This window comes from Pongo pygmaeus, chromosome 3 (genome assembly GCF_028885625.2).
Source record: "Pongo pygmaeus isolate AG05252 chromosome 3, NHGRI_mPonPyg2-v2.0_pri, whole genome shotgun sequence".
Taxonomy (NCBI): domain Eukaryota; kingdom Metazoa; phylum Chordata; class Mammalia; order Primates; family Hominidae; genus Pongo; species Pongo pygmaeus.
Window position 1 is genome coordinate 19819796 of NC_072376.2, and position 22305 is coordinate 19842100.

The following is a 22305-nucleotide window of genomic DNA, read 5'->3' on the forward strand; positions in this document are numbered from 1 at the left end:
GTCATCAGAGGGAGATTTTGTTGTTATCTCCCTCTAAAGATCATGGAACTTAGGCACAGAGAAGTAATTAGTCCAGGTTTGACAAATAAGTGACTAGTAGATGCTGAATTCAGATACTGGTAGTCTGGCTTCTAATTACTTCTCTAGTTAGATACTTCAAAAAAAGAGAAAGAAACAGCCTATATTTTATTTAACTCAGCAAAAAGTCCTTCTTATTTCATCATTTTGTTCTTACCCCTTTTTGTTTGAGTTTTGGATACTTTCTAGGCATATTCCTGCAAATATAATACCTATTAGGGGAACTCTGCATGATACTAATGATGCTCAATTTTTTTCTGTTGACAGGGAAGCCTTAGCATCATCAAATCTAAAATTCCAACATACTGCTCCATATGCTGTTGAAGAAGGGAGCCAACAAAAATTGTTTTTTCTACCTGGTGACGTGTCAAGCACTGACCGTGGGTACTCATTTATTTTATTCTTTTGTAAATCATGGCCACCATTCGTTATTTACTAGGTTAAGATTAATATACACTGAATCAAAGTTATTCATCAACAAAAAAGAACAGTTACTAATGGAAAGTTATTAAAATAAGTTCTATAAGAGTACAATTTTGAGGTTTATTTTTTGTATTTTTATTATTTGTGTGAAGAACCATTACTGAGTTTGCAAGATAAGATGTATTTGTATTTTCTAGTGTCTTTTTATTTATAACACTTTTTTGGCAATCAATCAATCAGTTTGTAGCTGTGCCCTTATTTTTATCGATAGTTTGCCAAAAAATTGTTTTAAAGAGAAAAGCGGTCTTGCTTTGTTGCCCAGACTGGAGTGCAGTGGCATAATCATAGCTCACCACAAGCCTCAAATTTTTGTGCTCAGATGATCCTTTCATCTCAGCCTCCTGATTAGCTGGGACTATAGGCTTGTGCCACCATGCCCAGCTAATTTTGAAATTTGCTTGTAGAGATGGGATCTCACTCTGTTGTCCAGGCTGGTCTCGAAGTCTGGTGAGTGATCCTCCCACAATGGACTTCCAAAGTGCTGGGATTACAGGCGTGAGCCACTGTGCCTGGCCCCATGAATACACTATTAATATTGTTTGTAAATATGTATTTTATAATGTACAATGCTTGGAAAATTTTCAGAGTATTCTAGTTTAAACAATTTTTTCTAATTCTGTAAATTCTATTACAAGTATGTTGTTTATTACAACTCATTACAACTACCTAAATTTTAGGTGTTAACTGTATTTAAGTAAATGTTATTTTTGCATTTCATAGCCAGAAAATACTACTGATGTTCACATAAAGATATTCAGCAATTAAAATGTTAAAACTTGTACATGCATTCATTGATTTTGTTGTGCTTATGTTTAGCAATTTTTAAGAAGCTTTTAAAACATAATATAGACATTATAGACATAGTTCAGAATTTTGATGTAATAGAAGCAATTCCTTCTGGCCTTGCTTTTACCTGTTTTCATTGCATTTAGCCCCATCCAGAGCTATCTGCCATCTAGAAAATACTGTAAGATTTAATTACAAAATTTTTTGGAAAAGACCTATAACATAGACAGTAGAGTTATAAACATTTTATTTTGCTTTTATTTTTTCTTTTTGAAATACAAAATGCGCACATTGAGTTTACACAAACACGCGATGGCAAATTTCAGTGTACATGTATTGTACTACTCTTAATTTCTACACTGGTGATAGCAGGGCAGCTTTCAACATCCTATCTCTACACCAGAATAGATACCTGATTTATTGTTGCAAAGACAGTTGCAAATTTCCTCCTTCTGTAGCCTCTTAGTCTTTGTGATATTTCTACAAAACAGGGACGATGTGTGTGTCTTTAGTAATGTGGCAACTTTACAGTTTTGGCTAAGATGATTAAAAATAAATAATCTGAATAATCCGGATTAGTATTAGTTGTTGAGCACTTATTTTCTACTAAATCTTGGTAGTAGTTGTCAATGTAATGGAACCACTGGTGCTTTCAAAGTGAATTTGCTTGCTGTTTGTTCCTAGTAGACAGTGGGGTAGTCTTTGTCCCTGAATGGCTTGTAATATAAACATGCTGTAAGGAAGTCAGGGGAAAGAGACAGATTTGGCCTTTAATGCTGTTAGGATTAGTTGTTATTAAGCATTACTATATACTGGAGGATAGATATCCCGACCCTTTGCATATGTCTGTAAACATCCTTGTTTGTTTTGTTTGATGCCTTCTCCTTCTTGAACTTCCACTTAATGATTGATACAATAATAGAAAACAGCCTGTAAGATAGAACAAATCCAAAATTACTATATAGGCCTTGGCTGTAATGTATTACGGAAAATTAAATGCTTATTAAAATAAGTTTTTTATTAGGTATATGCTGATAATAAACTAAATGTTTAAAAATGCCAGATAAAATTAATTTCTAACAGAAGGTGGGAAGGCCATAGAAACTGGAACTATGCGTTTTTTTAATTGTAGTAATCTTGTTTACTTAAAGTATGTAAATGGAATTACAGCATTCAAACATGAAAATTAATTTCTGGAAATTAAATGCAGATGTCACTATATTAGAAAACCATTCAAAATCCTAGGACTGAATACATACAAATGAGTAGCAAAAAACACTGATATTTTAAAATCACTGATATGTGAAAGCCTCAATAATCCCATGGCTAAGGAACCAATAAAACTATATGCCAGATTCTATTACTTTTGAATATTCACAGAGTATGAAATGAGTTAGAACATCCCGTGAACTCAGTGGCATTATGAAAAGGATGCAAATTTATAACTGAGAAACTCAAATCTTTTGGGGATTGCTTTATATTAAAACAAAGCTTGTTTGCATAATATGCTTCAGTGTCAAGCTGAGCAATCTATGCTAAAAGTGGTAGCTCCAACTTTAAGGGTGGTAGAATAGTTCACATTTGTCTGTTGGATTCAGGATCTATTTGACAAGTTAAATCACATTTTCAAAGAGCTGCATGGAGCGCATTATGTTTTCATCCTGTAAGGGAGAAACACAGAGCGATTAAATTCAGCATATCTGCAAGAAAAAGTACACTATTTTGCCCCTGAGTATTGCCTCCTCCCATCAACCACCTATGCCAAAAGCTCAAATATTGAGTGTTTGCAAATGTAAATGCCATTCTATCCATTTTCCACATAGATGACTACGAAGGACCCATTTTATATTTTGTGGAGTCTATTGACCAGGCATTAAACCACTTTACTTAAATCTTTACTTGGTATTAATAGAGAATATTTCCCAAATCATAATGCCAAAATGGAAACTACAGAGGCACAGAGGCGCAGAGGTAAGTCAAAGCAAATGAGAATTTTGGCATTCTATGTAGATCACAAGCCAAATCACACAGACTTTTATACAGGTACAAGGAAAATTGTGTGTGTGTGTGTATGAGCCAGCAGTTCATGAAGATTGGAGGCTGGCGCGTAGGAGGCAGGGTGGTGGATTAAGAGGTAACATGTTTGCAGTAATCATCTTTCTGTCTGCTAGTTATGGCTAAATCTGCATGGCCTGAAGGAGCCTTTAAAAATGAATGGTCTCTCAATTACAGAGAAAGAATTGGGAAGCAGAAACCACTGCTCAGTGGCTGTGTTCAGTTTAGCATATTCTTTAGAAATGAGTTAGGGGACAGACTTTGGGCATTATTGGAGCACTTGTCAGTTGCATGTGAATAGCACTTACTGAGCTGTTTATGGTAGTGGTAAATGGTGGCTGAACCAATAATGGCTTCCACTGCTAGAAACCAAGTAACAACATCACCATCAAGCAGCTTAATGTCAACCAAATTAATTCTCTCAAAGACCACTGCATCGAAATCCAAGTTGAGAAACAAGCAGACATCCAGAAATGTAAGAACAACAATTTAAAAATAAAGAGAAAAACTAAAGAAACAACAGATTTCTTTGTTTTCATGATTACTTGAAAAATTCTTTTTTTCTTTTTTTTATTTTTGAGGCAGAGTCTATTCCTGTTGCCCATCATTTTGGAGTGCAGTGGCACAATCATGGCTCGACTGGGATCAAGTGATCTTCCTGCCTCAGCCTCCCAAGTAGCTGAGACTTCAGCCACGTGCCACAGTGCCCAGCTAACTTAATTTTTTTTTTTGTAGAGATGGGGTCTTGCTATGTTGCCCACATTGGTCTCAAAATCCTGGCCTTAAGAAGTTACCTTCCCACCTCAGCCTCCCATAGTGCTGGGATTACAGTTGTGAGCTACTGTACCAGGCCTTAACAATTTTTAACTGTGGTTCTGCCCACACATCAAGTCAAATAATTCTAAGTAAGCTAACACTGGTTTCTTTGATAACAGGCTACTACCTGGAGTTCTCTTCAGAGAAAATTTTCCACTGTTTATTTTTTGTGACTGAGGACCATTAGTGAGTTCGGTCAAAGAGCCATTTCTTGTCCACATACACTGAAACAATGACTTTTCTCTCAGAAATCAGATAGAGCTTGGCCTGTTGTGACGCATACTTGGCTATCTAGGAATTCTAATGCTATGGAGGTACGATAGATAATATATGAGTTATGCTAAGTTTGGGCAAAGAGCAATTCAAATCTCATATGTTTTATCCTCCATGATGAATACTCTCTAAGGAATTTGGGAATCAAAAACACAGTACATATGCAACTTTTGTATCCCCAGGGTTTCCTCCATAGCCTGACTCAGTAGGCACTCTAAATGTTGCTTATGTAATTGGTGCCTGTTTTCAGAGTGTAGGCTTATGTTGCATGTTGTAGAAGTGGTAAACTTAGGCATATGACCTCTATATTTTGCCCAGTTCATGGTAGCTAGCTGCTAATACTCAGTTTAGCTGTTATGATAGCTGAATTGATAGTTATTACACTTTCATTACTTACTTTTTGGCAGCTTTCAATGAACTCATCTATGGTAACAACCCCATCTTTATTTTTGTCCATTTTCTGTTCAGGAAGAAAACAAAAAATTGTATTTAGACTTATCCCTTAATACCCTCACACCTGGACCAAATGAGCTGAAGCTGATAAAAAGAAAACCTAGCTGCTTATTTCATGTGGAGGAACTGTTTCAGAGCAGGAACCAGCAGTTTCTTAGAGATAAAAATGATAGGGCCAAATGCTTCTGGCTTTTCCCTTTTCAATATAATGTGGTGAAGATTTAGAGTCACTCTGTTCTAGGTAAAATCCCACTTTCTAGATATGACAGAGCTCGGGCAATTTGCTGAAACTTTCAGAGCTTGCTTTTTGTCTCATCTGTAAAATGGGATTAATGAGGATTTATAGGCTTCTTGTAAAAACTGAATGAAAACTTGTGAAACATGAGAACTGTTTACTGTTATATCTTGGATTTAGTGAATGTTCAATAAATGTAGTTATCAGCACTGTAAATTCAAAACCAAAGCTATTAAATTAATAGGATGGTAAATACTGTTTTGTTTCAGTAAAAATTATTTTCCTTTGCTTTCTTCTGAATCATCGTGGTGCGTGGCAAACATCAGGAAATTTTCTCCTAACTTCATGCCCTCTTGACTTCTGTCTTCATTCCTACCTGAAAAAATGTTTCGACGTGTTGTCTGGGAGCATCTTCTTTGAGGACAGGATATGTACATTTACCCATCATATCGTATATTGCTTTCATTATATCAAGCATTTCCTGAAAAGTAAAAGGCATTCATGTGAGGCTGCACACATGTATGAAGAAACCAGTCTAAGGAGCTCTGACAGATTTTTCCTACTCAATTTTAAATTGTTGACTTTTTGTTTGTTGGATTCTTTGTTAGACTGTTGGTTGTCCCAAAGGAAAAGCCAACAAACAGCTTTCTGCCTTAAGAGCAGAAGAATCAGAATTTAAGAATGAATTCTGATCTCTTGGTTTCAAAATGAGGCAAATTTCCATGTATCTACCATAGGCAGGAAAAGAATATTTTGGATTTCTACAGACTTTAAGTAGACTATGTTTATTTAATGGCATTATTATATATCTTATGTGTTGATCATCAGTTTCCATCTATTGAGAATCAAATATACTGCACACCATATATTGAGAAAAAACACCATTTAGAATTAGTGAAATTAATTGGTAAGTCTTAAAGTTCATTAGGGTTTTTGTTGTATTTTTCCTACTGTGGCTTTAACTTAAGTCACACGTGAAGACTAGTCAAAAAATTTTGACCCTAGGAAACACCTTGAAATTTTATTATTAACTTTTTCTCTAAAACAGTCTAATTTTTGCCTTACCATTTTCATTCTTATGAGAGTGAAAATAATATCTAATAACTTAAAAATTTAGATTTATTGTTGCACATTTGTTTCACATGAAAGATCTCTCAATTAGGTTGATAATACAGATCTAATATATATTTACTTTTAAGAGTATTCAATTCTATTATAAATGATAGAGTAATTGGTAAACAGGTGAAACCTTTTAAGATGTTTTAAGCATAGATAAGTAGCAAGTAGTTTGTTAGACACAGGCAGAATTCTTGAGATGTGTTAAAGAGAGGTAAGAATTGAAGAACAAGAGATACTTAAGGTATCCTAAATATCTGGGTAATAAATATTCATGATATAAAAATATACAAGAAGCACTAACTATTTAGGATATGTTCCATATACATGAACACTTAATAGCCATAAGGTCTTAATTTGGCACCCACTAGTGACACCTATTCTGGCCCCAGGTGTCATCTGTGCAAGAAACACAAATGAAACCCATTACTACTTATCAGGCTATACTTGTGACCTGGCACACTTGCACCTGTCTCTCTCCAGTAGTGCAAGTTCATGTCATTGGCTGTTGGCCCTGGGCACCTTTTGTCTGTGGGGCCTCTTGCTCAAAACTCAATTCTGGGGAAGGCTCGTGAGGCAAAGAGAGACAGGACATAGGCACACTGAGCATGCCCAGGATTTAGGGAGTGTGGTCTTTCAACCCCATTTGCATCCTATCCTGCGTGGTTAACTTACCCCTTCCCTTTCCCTTTACTTCTCGCTGTGTTTTAAATTGGTTTAATAAAATGTGTAATACGAGTATCTTAATTTGGTCTGTGGACCTTGTTTCCTGGATAGTATGCCTCAAAGTGCATTTGGAGACCCCACCGTTGCGTCAGGTCATTCCACAATCCCCATGATTGTAAAATTGCATTTCCTTATGGATCACATGCTGTGGGGAAAAGAAAGGCTTCAGGCTAAATATTGAAACATGGGTTGGATATATTTTCTTTGTATCTGATTCCAGCCATGACCTTTATTCCATTCATAGTATTTATTAAGATGCCAGCAGGAAACAAGGGTGTAATCTTTATGTGTTATATATTTACTTTGGAGCTTCACCATAAACTATTTCTATCCCAAATTTTTAATTATACATCTTTCTTCCACTATATAAAATATTTTGGATTTCCTCAAACTTTTCAAATTAATAATTGCAATTAATATTTTAAAGTTAAGAAATGAAAATGGTCCAAATTACTGCGATGTTGGTGAGGCATCCCTTACCTCTTTAGTGATGTAGCCATCTTTATTTATGTCATACAGATTAAATGCCCAATTGAGTTTTTCTTGTACTGTCCCTCGGAGCAAAATGGAAAGACCTTTGATGAAATCCTAAAAAGAAATAAAAATTCAATTTTATATGACATTTAAAAAAAAAAAAGCAAAGAAATGATGGAAGTAAGGGCTACAACCCTCTGGATTTTGAAGCATTTATTTAGCAAAATGATTGATATGTTATTGGTTGTCTATTTTTCAGACTTCTCTGTGGGCATAAATCACTCCTTAGTCTTAACATTTTCGTATTCCAATTGGAAAGTGAGTTAAATCAATGGTTATACTGGAAATTGTACCAATGGAAACCCACACAGCTAGAGGCTTGAGTATAAGTGGTACTGGCTTTCTACGGCAAGTGCACATGATTTACTAAAAGAATCTAATAATAGTTTTTTCAGAAAAATACAAGTGCACACATAACACACTTCAATGAAACAACGTTTGCTAATAAGAAATATGGCTGTCCATAAAAGATAAACCAATTGTGGTCTTTAATTAGAAATCCAGTTATAATTTACATGTGGACAGTGGGTAAGAGCATGGAGCTGGAGAGGACAGACTGCCTGGATTCACCCTCCAGCTGTATTACTGGATGGCTTTATGTCTTCAGGCAACTTAACATCCCTTTGCCTCAATTTTCATATCTGTAAAATGGAGCTAATAATAGTATCTACCTCTTCACAATTTTATGAGGATTAAAAAAGAGGCTGCTTATAACAGTCCTTAACAAGGACATTGGCTATGTAAGTTTTCGTTAAGTAAATGGAGCCCTCAGTTTGTATCCTGGTTAAGCTGGTTTGATTGCATTGCAGACTGGCCAGATTAACTTGATTAAATTCATTTAGATTTTTTTTTTTTGAGATGGAACCTTGCTCTGTTGCCCAGGGTGGAGTGCAGTGGCACGATCTTGGCTCGCTGCAACTTCCACCTCCCACCTCCCAGGTTCAAGCGATTCTTCTGCCTCAGCCTCCCGAGTAGCTGGGACTACAGGCACCTGCCACCATGCCTGACTAATTTTTGTATTTTTGGTAGAGATGGGGTTTCACCATGTTGGCCAGGTTGGTCTCGAACTCCTGACCTTGTGATCTGCCCACCTTGGCCTCTCAAAGTGCTGGGATTACAGGCATGAGCCACCACGCCCAGCCAGATTTGTTGTTGTTACGTACAGCAGGGTTAACGTTACAATATGCTGTATTCAGTTTATAATCCACTTTTAGGTAGGAATGAAAGCAGAGGGGAAATCCAAAAGTCTTCTGGGTGAATTTGCATCGTATCTCCCTTTCTCACATTCCTTCCTTTTATAGCTGTATTTCTGTCTGAATTTCTCAAAATGTTTTTTCTTTTTTTAATAAGTAACATCCATATAGTTCAACGTTTAAAAATTGTGTAAGTTGCCTGGTGAAAAATCTTTCTTCCCTTCCTGGACCCAGCCACCTGTTCCTTTTAGTCATAGACTACTGGAATAAATAGTTTGTATTTACTTCCAAGGAATTTTTGTGCATACACAAGTATAAGATATATTTGTTTTACTAGCTAAAAGACTTCTATACTTTTTTTTCCACTTAAGCATAAATCAGGGAAACAATTTGAGTTTCCATTGTATATGTAAATGCATCGTAGTTTATTTAACCAAATTGTTCTTTTACATTTTTTCTCATTGTTATTTCTAGGTATTTTAATATTTCTGTTGCTGTTGTAAATGAGATACTTTTTTCTATCATATATTCTAAATTAGTTGTTTGTATGTATGAAAGCCATTGATTTCTGTATGATAATTTTGTACCGTGTCAATTTGCTGACACCATACGTTGGTTTTCTTCTGGGTTTTCATGTATGCAATATTAGCTGCAAATGGAATTAATTTTACCTTTTTTTCCTAATTTTTATATGTTTACTTTTTTCTAATTATATGGCCTAATATCTATAGAACAATGTTACATAATGAAAATGATAATAGATATTCTTAGTTTTTTCTTGAACTTGAGAATATTTCAATTCACTTTTAAGCATGATACTTACTTTTATCATGGTAAAGAATTATACAACCATTCCACTTAAGCAAATTTATCAAGAATGGCCACTGACCTTTTTTGGCAAAAATGAAAAAGACAAAAACAGAAATAATTGTCAAATTCATATTGCAAGGGACCCTGAATAGCCCAGTCAATTTTAAGAAAGAAAAACAAACTTGGAGGACTCACACTGCCCAATATCGAAACTTAGTACAAAGTTACGTTAATCAAAACAGTGTGGTACTGGCATAAAGACAGATGTATAGAACAGTAGAATAGAATTGAGTCTAGATATAAACCAGCTGTGTGTGGCCAACTGATCTTCAATAATGGTGCCAAGACCATTCAATGGCTATGGAGAGAATAGTCTCAACATATGGTGCTGTGGCAACTGGATCACCATACTTAGTCTGCTTCCCATTGGCATGCAGGGTAGAATGTCAAGTGAGAGAAAAACAAGATTCCAAAGAAAGCCACAAGGAATTCTGATATTTGTCAGGCACAGAGAGGAGAAGCTGGCAAAGCATCTTGAAAAGAAGTTGCTAAAGAAGTGAGTCAGGAGAACAGAGCATTTCCCTAGGAAAGGATTGTTCATTTTGCTGCCAAGGTTGGAAAAATGTTCACCAGACCAGCAACATGGAGGTCACCAGCAAGTGATAGGGAACGGTCCAGTGGAGTAGGAGTGAAGAGTAATTTTTAATGAGGAGCACTTTGAATACTGAAGAGAAGAATCTAAAAAGAGTAAGTCAGAAATGGGCTGTGCTCCTGAGAAGGTGAGGAGGATCCAGAACACGGGTAGATGGGCCAACCTGAGAAGGGAGTTGATACATGAGACAGAAGGACCTGGTGTGGATGCCAGTAGCTGCTTTGCAGGTGGGAAGATGACTGTGTTTCTGTCCGATAGCTTTAGTGAGTGTGAGCTGTTTGAGAGTGAGGAGCCTGGTAGAAGAGGTAAGAATCTGAGGTTTGAGGAGAGAGGCAGAAGCTCTGATACTAAGCAATAAGGTGATATGCAAATTAGAGAAAGGGAGACCTCCCTCAAATTATTTCCCTGCCATATTTTAGAAAATTATTTATGATATAGAATGTAGTTCAATTAAAAGGTAATGACAGCCCTTGGAGGTGTGAGTGTACATCTTGCCCAACCAGCAGGCTGGGGATCATGGCTCATGCCTGTAATCCCAGCACTTTGGGTGGTGGAGGTGGGAGGGTTGTTTGAACCCATGAGTTTGAGAGCAGCCTGAGCAACGTAGCCAGATCCAAATTAACAGCAAGAACAACAAATTAACTGGGTATGGTGATGCACACCTGTTGTCCCAGCTACCTGGGCTGAGATGGGAATCGCTTGAGCCCAGAAGGTCGAGGCTATAGTAAACTATGATTGCACCACTGTGCTGCAGCCTGGATGACAGACCAAGACTCTGTCTCAAAAAAAAAAAAATCCTTAGCTTTTTCAGAAGGTATAAAATATAAGTTGCAGAACATAGAGCCTTATTCAAGGAAGATTGCTGAGCAGTTTTGAAAGGCTAGATGAGGTTGATTGTTATCAATGTAAACCATATTTTTTAAAAATTCACAACATAGTAATATGTCATTAATTGTAAGGGCAGCTGGCTACAGGGTCTTCGAAAACATGCTTAGAGTATTGGTTCTCAAAATATAATGTGCAACACAATCACCTGGGGAGCTTGCCAACAGATTTATGGGACCTACTCCAAGAATTATGATTCATTAGGTTGTGGGACCCTAAAATTTACATGTCTGACATGTTCCAAGGGGAAGCCTGTACTGCTTCCAGGGATCACACTTTGAGAACCACTGGCCTACAGCACTCATCACTGGCATTGACCTCACCACCACACAAAACAGCAGAGAAACAATGAAAGATTTAAAGATAGCACTTTTGGGGAATCCCCCCAAGATGGCTGCATAGGAACAGCTCCAGTCTACAGCTCCCAGCATGAACAACGCAGAAGACGGGTGATTTCTGCAATTCCAACTGAGGTACCAGGTTCATCTCACTGGGACTTGTTGGACAGTGGATGCAGCCCACAGAGTGTGAGCCGAAGCAGGGTGGGGCATCGCCTTACCCAGGAAGCACAAGGGGTTGGGGAATTCCCTTTCCTAGCCAAGGGAAGCCATGACAGATGGTACCTGGAGAATTGGGACACTCCCCCCCCAATACTGTGCTTTTCCAACAGTCTTAGCAAACGGCACACCAGGAGATTATATACCACACCTGGCTCAGAGGGTGTCACACCCACAGAGCCTTGCTCACTGCTAGCACAGAAGTCCAAGATCGAACTGCAAGGCAACAGTGAGGCTGGGGGAGGGGCGTCCACCATTGCTGAGACTTGACTAGGTAAAGCAGCCAGGAAGCTCAAACTAGGTGGAGCCCACTGCAGCTCAAGGAGGCCTGCCTGCCTCTGTAGACTCCACCTCTGGGGGCAGGTCATAGCTGAACAAAAGGCAGCAGAAACTTCTGCAGACTTAAACATCCCTGTCTGACAGCTTTGAAGAGAGTAGTGGTTCTCCCAGCAGGGAGTTTGAGATCTGAGAACAGACAGACTGCCTCCTCAACTGGGTCCCTGACCCCTGAGTAGCATAACTGGGAAACAGCTCCTAGTAGGGGCCGACTGACACCTCATACAGCCAGGTGCCCCTCTGAGACGAAGCTTCCAGAGGAAGGATCAGGCAGCAACATTTGCTGTTCTGCAGCCTCCGCTGGTGATACCCAGGCAAAGAGGGTCTGGAGTGGACCCTGGCAAACTGCAACAGACCTGCAGCTGAGGGTCCTGACTGTTAGAAGGAAAACTGACAAACAGAAGGGAATAGCATCAACATCAACAAAAAGGACATCCACACCAAAACCCCATCTTTAGGTCACCATCATCAAAGACCAAAGGTAGATAAAACCACAAAGATAGGGAGAAACCAGAGCAGAAAAGCTAAAAATTGCAAAAATCAGAGCACCTCTTCTCCTCCAAAGGAATGCACCTCCTCGCCAGCAACGGAACAAAGCTGGATGGAGAATGACTTTGACCAGTTGACAGAAGTAGGCCTCAAAAGATCAGTAATAACAAACTTCTCTGAGCTAAAGGAGGATGTTCGAACCCATCACAAAGGAGCTAAAAACCTTGAGAAAAGATTAGACGAATGGCTGACTAGAATAAACAACGTAGAGAAGACCTTAAATGACCTGATGGAGCTGAACACCATGGCACGAGAACTAGCTGATGCATTCACAAGCTTCAGTAGCCATTTTGATCAAGTGGAATAAAAGGTATCAGTGATTGAAGATCAAGTGAATGAAATGAAGCAAGAAGAGAAGTTCAGAGAAAAATGAGTTAAACAAACAAAGCCTCCAAGAAATATGGGACTGTGTGAAAAGGCCAAATCTACGTCTGATTGGTGTCCCTGAAAGTGACAGGGAGAATGGAACCAAGTTGGAAAACACCCTTCAGGATATTATCCAGGAGAACTTCCGCAACCTAGCAAGGCAGGCCAACATTCAAATTCAGGAAATACAGAGAATGCCACCAAGATACTCCTTGAGAAGAGCAATTCCAAGGCACATAAATTGTCAGATTCACCAAAGTTGAAATGAAGGAAAGAAAGTTAAGGGCAGCCAGAGAGGTCGGGTTACCCACAAAGGGAAGCCCATCAGACTAACAGCGGACCTCTCGGCAGAAACTCTACAAGCCAGAAGAGAGCGGGGGCCAATATTCAACATTCTTATAGAATTTTCAACCCAGAATTTCATATCCAGCCAAACTAAGCTTCGTAAGTGAAGGAGAAATAAAATCCTTTACAGACAAGCAAATGCTGAGAGATTTTGTCACCACCAGGCCTGCCTTACAAGAGCTCCTGAAGGAAACACTAAACATGGAAAGGAACAACTGATACCAGCCACTGCAAAAACAAGCCAAATTGTGAAGGCCATTGAGGCTAGGAAGAAACTGCGTCAACTAATGAGCAAAATAACCAGCTAACATCATAATGACAGGATCAAATTCACACATAATAATATTAACCTTAAATGTAAATGGGCTAAATGCTCCAATTAAAAGACACAAACTGGCAAATTGGGTAGTCAAGACCCATCAGTGTGCTGTATTCAGGAGACCCATCTCATCTGCAGAGACACATAGGCTCAAAATAAAGGGATGGAGGAAGATCTGCCAAGCAAATGAAAAACAAAACAGGGGTTGCAATCCTAGTCTCTGATAAAACAGACATTAAACCAACAAAGATCAAAAGAGACAAAGAAGGCTATTACATAATGGTAAATGGATCAATTCAACAAGAAGAGCTAACTATCCTAAATATATACGCACCCAATACAGGAGCACCCAGATTCATAAAGCAACTCCTTAGAGACCTATAAAGAGACTTAGACCCCCACACAATAATAATGGGAGACTTTAACACCCCACTGTCAACATTACACAGATCAATGAGACAGAAAGTTAACAAGGATATCCAGGACTTGAAATCAGCTCTGCACCTAGCGGACCTAATAGACATCTACAGAACTCTCCACCCCAAATCAACAGAATATACATTCTTCTCAGCACCACACTGCACTTATTCCAAAACTGACGACATAGTTGGAAGTAAAGCACTCCTCAGCAAATGCAAAAGAACAGAAATTATAACAAACTGTCTCTCAGACCACAATGCAATCAAATTAGAACTCAAGACTGAAACTCACTCAAAACTGCACAACTACTTGGAAACTGAACAACCTGCTCCTGAATGACTGCTGGGTAGATAATGAAATGAAGGCAGAAATAAAGACGCTCTTTGAAACCACTGAGAACAAAGACACAACGTACCAGAATCTCTGGGACACATTTAAAGCAGTATGTAGAGGGAAGTTTATAGCACTCAAAGCCCACAAGAGAAAGCAGGAAAGATCTAAAATCAACACCCTAACATCTCAATTAAAAGAACTAGAGAAGCAAGAGCAAACACATTCAAAAGCTAGCAGAAGGCAAGAAATAACTAAGATAAGAGCAGAACTGAAGGAGATAGAGACACAAAAAACCTTTCAAAAAAATCAATGAATCCAGGAGCTGGTTTTTTGAGAAGATCAACAAAATTGATAGACTGCTAGCAAGGCTAATGAAGAAAAGAGACAAGAATCAAATAGATGCAATAAAAAATGATAAAGGGGATATCACCACTGATCCCACAGTAATACAAACTACCATCAGAGAATACTATGAACACCTCTATGCAAATAAACTAGAAAATCTAGAAGAATGGATAAATTCCTGGACACATACACCCTCCCAAGACTAAACCAGTAAGAAGTTGAATCCCTGAATAGACCAATAACAGGCTCTGAAATTGAGGCAATAATTAATAGCCTACCAACCAAAAAAAAGTCCAGGACCAGATGGATTCACAGCTGAATTCTACCAGAGGTACAAAGAGGAGCTGGTACCATTTCTTCTGAAACTATTCCAATCAATAGAAAAAGAAGGAATCCTCCCTAACTCATTTTATGAGGCCAGCATCATCCTGATACCAAAGCCTGGCAGAGATGCAACAAAAAAGAATTTTAGACCAATATCCCTGATGAACATCGATGCAAAAATCCTCAATAAAATATTGGCAAACCGAATCCAGCAGCACATCAAAAAGCTTATCCACCATGATCAAGTGGGCTTCATCCCTGCGGTGCAAGGCCGGTTCAACATACACAAATCAGTAAATGTAATCCATCATATAAACAAAACCAAAGACAAAAACCACATGATTATCTCAACAGACGCAGAAGCCTTTGACAATATTCAGCAGCCATTCATGCTAAAAACTCTCAATAAACTAGGTATTGATGGGACGTATCTCAAAGTAATAAGAGCTATTTATGGCAAACCCACAGCCAATATCATACTGAATGGGCAAAAACTGGAAGCATTCCCTTTGAAAACTGGCACAAGACAGGGATGCCCTCTCTCACCACTCCTGTTGAACACAGTGTTGGAAGTTCTGGCCAGGGCAATCAGGCAGGAGAAAGAAATAAAGGGTATTCAATTAGGGAAAGAGGAAGTCAAATTTTCCCTATTTGCAGATGACATGATTGTATATTTAGAAAACCCCATTGTCTCAGCCCAAAATCTCCTTAAGCTGATAAGCAACTTAAGTGAAGTCTCAGGGTACAAAAATCAATGTGCAGAAATCACAGGCATTCATATACACCAATAACAGATAAACAGAGAGCAAAATCATGAGTGAACTCCCATTCAGAATTGCTTCAAAGATAATAAAATACCTAGGAATCCAACTTATAAGGGATGTGAAGGACCTCTTCAAGGAGAACTACAAACCACTGCTCAATGAAATAAAAGAGGACACAAACAAATGGAAGAACATTCCATGCTCATGGGTAAGAAGAATCCATATCATGAACATGGCCATACTGCCCAAGGTAATTTATAGATTCAGTGCTATCCCCATAAAGCTACCAATGACTTTCTTCACAAAATTGGAAAAAACTACTTTAAAGTTCATATGGAACCAAAAAAGAGCCCGCATTGCCAAGTCAGTCCTAAGCCAAAAGAACAAAGCTGGAGGCATCACACTGCCTGACTTCAAACTATACTACAAGGCTACAGTAACCAAAACAGCATGGTACTGGTACCAAAACAGAGATATAGACCAATGGAACAGAACAGAGCCCTTGGAAATAATACCACACATCTACAAGCATCTGATCTTTGACAGACCTGACAAAAACAAGAAATGGGGAAAGGATTCCCTATTTAATAAATGGTGCTAGGAAAAGTGGCTAGCCATATGTAGAAAGCTGAAACTGGATCCCTACCTTACACCTTATACAAAAATTAATTCGATGGATTAAAGACTTAAACGTTAGACCTAGAAGAAAAACGTTAAAACCCTAGAAGAAAACCTAGGCAATACCATTCAGGACATAGGCATGGGCAAGGACTTCATGCCTAAAGCACCAAAAGCAATGGCAACAAAAGCCAAAATTGACAAATGGGATCTAATTAAACTAAAGAGCTTCTGCACAGCAAAAGAAACTACCATCAGAGTGAACAGGCAACCTACAGAATGGGAGAAAATTTTTGCAATCTACCCATCTGACAAAGGGCTAATATCCAGAATCTACAAAGAACTTAAATTTACAAGAAAAAAAAAACCCCATCAAAAAGTGGGCAAAGGATATGAACAGACTCTTCTCAAAAGAAGACATTTGGAGAATGGAGCCAAGATGGCCGAATAGGAACAGCTCCAGTCTACAGCTCCCAGCGCGAGCGACGCAGAAGACGGGTGATTTCTGCATTTCCATCTGAGGTACCGTGTTCATCTCACTAGGGAGTGCCAGACAGTGGGCGCAGGTCAGTGGGTGAGTGCACCGTGCGCCAGCCGAAGCAGGGGCGAGGCATTGCCTCACTCGGGAAGCGCAAGGGGTCAGGGAGTTCCCCTTCCAGAGGTGACAGACGGCATCTGGAAAATCGGGCCACTCCCACCCGAATACTGTGCTTTTCCGACGGGCTTAGGAAACGGTGCCCCAGGAGAGTATAGCCCGCACCTGGCTCAGAGGGTCCTACGCCCACGGAGTCTCGCTGATTGCTAGCACAGCAGTCTGAGATCAAGCAGCAAGTCGGCAGCGAGGCTGGGGGAGGGGCGCCCGCCATTGCCCAGGCTCGCTTAGGTAAACAAAGCAGCCTGGAAGCTTGAACTGGGTGGAGCCCACCACAGCTCAAGGAGGCCTGCCTGCCTCTGTAGGCTCCACCTCTGGGGGCAGAGCACAGACAAACAAAAAGACAGCAGTAACCTCTGCAGACTTAAATGTCCCTGTCTGACAGCTGTGAGGAGAGCAGTGGTTCTCCCAGCACGCAGCTGGAGATCTGAGAACGGGCTGACTGCCTCCTCAAGTGGGTCCCTGACCCCTGACCCCCGAGCAGCCTAACTGGGAGGCACCCCCCAGCAGGGGCAGACTGACACCTCACACGGCCGGCCAGGTACTCCAACAGACCTGCAGCTGAGGGTTCTGTCTGTTAGAAGGAAAACTAACAGAAAGGACATCCACACCAAAAACCCATCTGTACATCACCATCATCAAAGACCAAAAGTAGATAAAACCACAAAGATGGGGAAAAAACAGAGCAGAAAAACTGGAAACTCTAAAAACCAGAGTACCTCTCCTCCTCCAAAGGAACGCAGTTCCTCACCAGCAACGGAACAAAGCTGGACGGAGAATGACTTTGACGAGCTGAGAGAAGAAGGCTTCAGACGATCAAATTACTCCGAGCTACGGGAGGATATTCAATCCAAAGGCAAAGAAGTTGAAAACTTTGAAAAAAATTTAGAAGAATGTATAACTAGAATAACCAATACAGAGAAGTGCTTAAAGGAGCTGATGGAGCTGAAAACCAAGGCTCGAGAACTACGTGAAGAATGCAGAAGCCTCAGGAGCCGATGCGATCAAATGGAAGAAAGGGTATCAGCCCTGGAAGATGAAATGAATGAAATGAAGCGAGAAGGGAAGTTTAGAGAAAAAAGAATAAAAAGAAACGAGCAAAGCCTCCAAGAAATGTGGGACTATGTGAAAAGACCAAATCTACGTCTGATTGGTGTACCTGAAAGTGACGGGGAGAATGGAAACAAGTTGGAAAACACTCTGCAGGATATTATCCAGGAGAACTTCCCCAATCTAGCAAGACAGGCCAACATTCAGATTCAGGAAATACAGAGAACGCCACAGAGATACTCCTCGAGAAGAGCAACTCCAAGACACATAATTGTCAGATTCACCAAAGTTGAAATGAAGGAAAAAATGTTAAGGGCAGCCAGAGAGAAAGGTCGGGTTACCATCAAAGGGAAGCCCATCAGACTAACAGCGGATCTCTCGGCAGAAACCCTACAAGCCAGAAGAGAGTGGGGGCCAATATTCAACATTCTTAAAGAAAAGAATTTTCAACCCAGAATTTCATATCCTGCCAAACTAAGCTTCATAAGTGAAGGAGAAATAAAATACTTTACAGACAAGCAAATGCTAAGAGCTTTTGTCACCACCAGGCCTGCCCTAAAAGAGCTCCTGAAGGAAGCGCTAAACATGGAAAGGCACAACCGGTACCAGCCACTGCAAAATCATACCGAAATGTAAAGACCATTGAGACTAGGAAGAGACTGCATCAACTAACGAGCAAAACATCGAGCTAACATCATAATGACAGGATCAAATTCACACATAACAATATTAACTTTAAATGTAAATGGACTAAATGGTCCAATTAAAAGACACAGACTGGCAAATTGGATAAAGACTCAAGACCCATCAGTGTGCTGTATTCAGGAAACCCATCTCACGTGCAGAGACACACATAGGTTCAAAATAAAAGGATGGAGGAAGATCTACCAAGCAAATGGAAAACAAAAAAAGGCAGGGGTTGCAATCCTAGTCTCTCATAAAACAGACTTTAAACCAACAAAGATCAAAAGAGACAAAGAAGGCCATTACATAATGGTAAAGGGATTAATTCAACAAGAAGAGCTAACTATCCTAAATATATATGCACCCAATACAGGAGCACCCAGATTCATAAAGCAAGTCCTGAGTGACCTACAAAGAGACTTAGACTCCCACACATTAATAATGGGAGACTTTAACACCCCACTGTCAACATTAGACAGATCAACGAGACAGAAAGTCAACAAGGATACCCAGGAATTGAACTCAGCTCTGCACCAAGCAGACCTAATAGACATCTACAGAACTCTCCACCCCAAATCAACAGAATATACATTTTTTTCAGCACCACACCACACCTATTCCAAAATTGACCATATCCTTGGAAGTAAAGCTCTCCTCAATAAATGTAAAAGAACAGAAATTGTAACAAACTGTCTCTCAGATCACAGTGCAATCAAGCTAGAACTCAGGATTAAGAATCTCACTCAAAACCGCTCAACTACGTGGAAACTGAACAACCTGCTCCTGAATGACTACTGGGTACATAACGAAATGAAGGCAGAAATAAAGATGTTCTTTGAAACCAACGAGAACCAAGACACAACATACCAGAATCTCTGGGATGCATTCAAAGCAGTGTGTAGAGGGAAATTTATAGCACTAAATGCCCACAAGAGAAAGCAGGAAAGATTCAAAATTGACACCCTAACATCACAATTAAAAGAACTAGAAAAGCAAGAGCAAACACATTCAAAAGCTAGCAGAAGGCAAGAAATAACTAAAATCAGAGCAGAACTGAAGGAAATAGAGACACAAAAAACCCTTCAAAAAATAAATGAATCCAGGAGCTGGTTTTTTGAAAGGATCAACAAAATTGATAGACCGCTAGCAAGATTAATAAAGAAAAAAAGAGAGAAGAATCAAATAGATGCAATAAAAAATGATAAAGGGGATATCACCACCGATCCCACAGAAATACAAACTACCATCAGAGAATATTACAAACACCTCTATGCAAATAAACTAGAAAATCTAGAAGAAATGGATAAATTCCTCAACACATACACCCTCCCAAGACTAAACCAAGAAGAAGTTCAATCTCTGAATAGACCAATAACAGGAGCTGAAATTATGGCAATAATCAATAGCTTACCAACCAAAAAAAGTCCAGGACCAGATGGGTTCACAGCCGAATTCTACCAGAGGTACAAGGAGGAGCTGGTACCATTCCTTCTGAAACTATTCCAATCAATAGAAAAAGAGGGAATCCTCCCTAACTCATTTTATGAGGCCAGCATCATCCTGATACCAAAGCCTGGCAGAGACACAACAAAAAAAGAGAATTTTAGACCAATATCCTTGATGAACATTGATGCAAAAATCCTCAATAAAATACTGGCAAACAGAATCCAGCAGCACATCAAAAAGCTTATCCACCATGATCAAGTGGGCTTCATCCCTGGGATGCAAGGCTGGTTCAATATACGCAAATCAATAAATGTAATCCAGCATATAAACAGAACCAAAGACAAAAACCACATGATTATCTCAATAGATGCAGAAAAGGCCTTTGACAAAATTCAACAACCCTTCATGCTAAAAACTCTCAATAAATTAGGAATTGATGGGACGTATCTCAAAATAATAAGAGCTATTTATGACAAACCCACAGCCAATATCATACTGAATGGGCAAAAACTGAAAGCATTCCCTTTGAAAACTGGCACAAGACAGGGATGCCGTCTCTCGCCACTTCTATTCAACATAGTGTTGGAAGTTCTGGCCAGGGCAATTAGGCAGGAGAAGGAAATCAAGGGTATTCAATTAGGAAAAGAGGAAGTCAAATTGTCCTTGTTTGCAGATGACATGATAGTATATCTAGAAAACCCCATTGTCTCAGCCCAAAATCTCCTTAAGCTGATAAGCAACTTCAGCAAAGTCTCAGGATACAAAATCAATGTGCAAAAATCACAAGCATTCTTATACATCAATAACAGACAAACAGACAGCCAAATCATGAGTGAACTCCCATTCACAATTGCTTCAAAGAGAATAAAATACCTAGGAATCCAACTTACAAGGGATGTGAAAGACCTCTTCAAGGAGAACTACAAACCACTGCTCAAGGAAATAAAAGAGGATACAAACAAATGGAAGAACATTCCATGCTCATGGGTAGGAAGAATCAATATCATGAAAATGGCCATCCTTCCCAAGGTAATTTACAGATTCAATGCCATCCCCATCAAGATACCAATGACTTTCTTCACAGAATTGGAAAAAACTACTTTAAAGTTCATATGGAACCAAAAAAGAGCCCGCATTGCCAAGTCAATCCTAAGCCAAAAGAACAAAGCTGGAGGCATCACACTACCTGACTTCAAACTATACTACAAGGCTACAGTAACCAAAACAGCATGGTACTGGTACCAAAACAGAGATATAGATCAATGGAACAGAACAGAGCCGTCAGAAATAATGCCACATATCTACAACCATCTGATCTTTGACAAACCTGAGAAAAACAAGAAATGGGGAAAGGATTCCCTATTTAATAAATGGTGCTGGGAAAACCGGCTAGCCATATGTAGAAAGCTGAAACTGGATCCCTTCCTTACACCTTATACAAAAATCAATTCAAGATGGATTAAAGACTTAAATGTTAGACCTAAAACCATAAAAACCCTAGAAGAAAACCTAGGCAATACCATTCAGGACATAGGCATGGGCAAGGACTTCATGTCTAAAACACCAAAAGCAATGGCAACAAAAGCCAAAATTGACAAATGGGATCTAATTAAACTAAAGAGCTTCTGCACAGCAAAGGAAACTACCATCAGAGTGAACAGGCAACCTACAAAATGGGAGAAAATTTTCGCAACCTACTCATCTGACAAAGGGCTAATATCCAGAATCTACAATGAACTCCAACAAATTTACAAGAAAAAAGCAAACAACCCCATCAAAAAGTGGGCGAAGGACATGAACAGACACTTCTCAAAAGAAGACATTTATGCAGCCAAAAGACACATGAAAAAATGCTCACCATCACTGGCCATCAGAGAAATGCAAATCAAAACCACAATGAGATACCATCTCACACCAGTTAGAATGGCGATCATTAAAAAGTCAGGAAACAACAGGTGCTGGAGAGGATGTGGAGAAATAGGAACACTTTTACACTGTTGGTGGGACTGTAAACTAGTTCAACCCTTGTGGAAGTCAGTGTGGCGATTCCTCAGGGATCTAGAACTAGAAATTCCATTCGACCCAGCCATCCCATTACTGGG

At 39.3% G+C, this 22305-nt stretch overlaps 2 protein-coding genes across 32 annotated transcripts in view; one reads left to right on the forward strand and one right to left on the reverse strand.

The window, feature by feature from the left end:
• Positions 1-22305, forward strand: part of PACRGL (parkin coregulated like) — a 56482-nt gene that overhangs the window by 24730 nt on the left and 9447 nt on the right. For 13 of the 27 annotated variants that reach the window (XM_063663560.1, XM_063663563.1, XM_063663557.1 and 10 more), the window contains one exon: positions 346-1340. In XM_063663560.1, the coding sequence (XP_063519630.1) occupies positions 346-402 (57 nt within the window). In that variant the 3' untranslated portion in view covers positions 403-1340. Of the gene's footprint in view, positions 1-345; positions 1341-3170; positions 3319-3987; positions 4955-5505; positions 14975-22305 lie in introns of those variants that run through there. The other 14 variants (XR_010126024.1, XR_010126016.1, XR_010126013.1 and 11 more) reach the window with 5 other exon arrangements.
• Positions 1588-22305, reverse strand: part of KCNIP4 (potassium voltage-gated channel interacting protein 4) — a 1227081-nt gene continuing 1206363 nt past the window's right edge. For all 5 annotated transcript variants that reach the window (XM_063663554.1, XM_054486457.2, XM_054486456.2 and 2 more), the window contains 4 exons: positions 7502-7609; positions 5556-5660; positions 4889-4951; positions 1588-3008 (listed from right to left, as the gene is read on the reverse strand). In XM_063663554.1, coding sequence (XP_063519624.1) covers positions 2961-3008; positions 4889-4951; positions 5556-5660; positions 7502-7609 — 324 coding nt within the window. In that variant the 3' untranslated portion in view covers positions 1588-2960. The remainder of the gene's footprint in view (positions 3009-4888; positions 4952-5555; positions 5661-7501; positions 7610-22305) is intronic.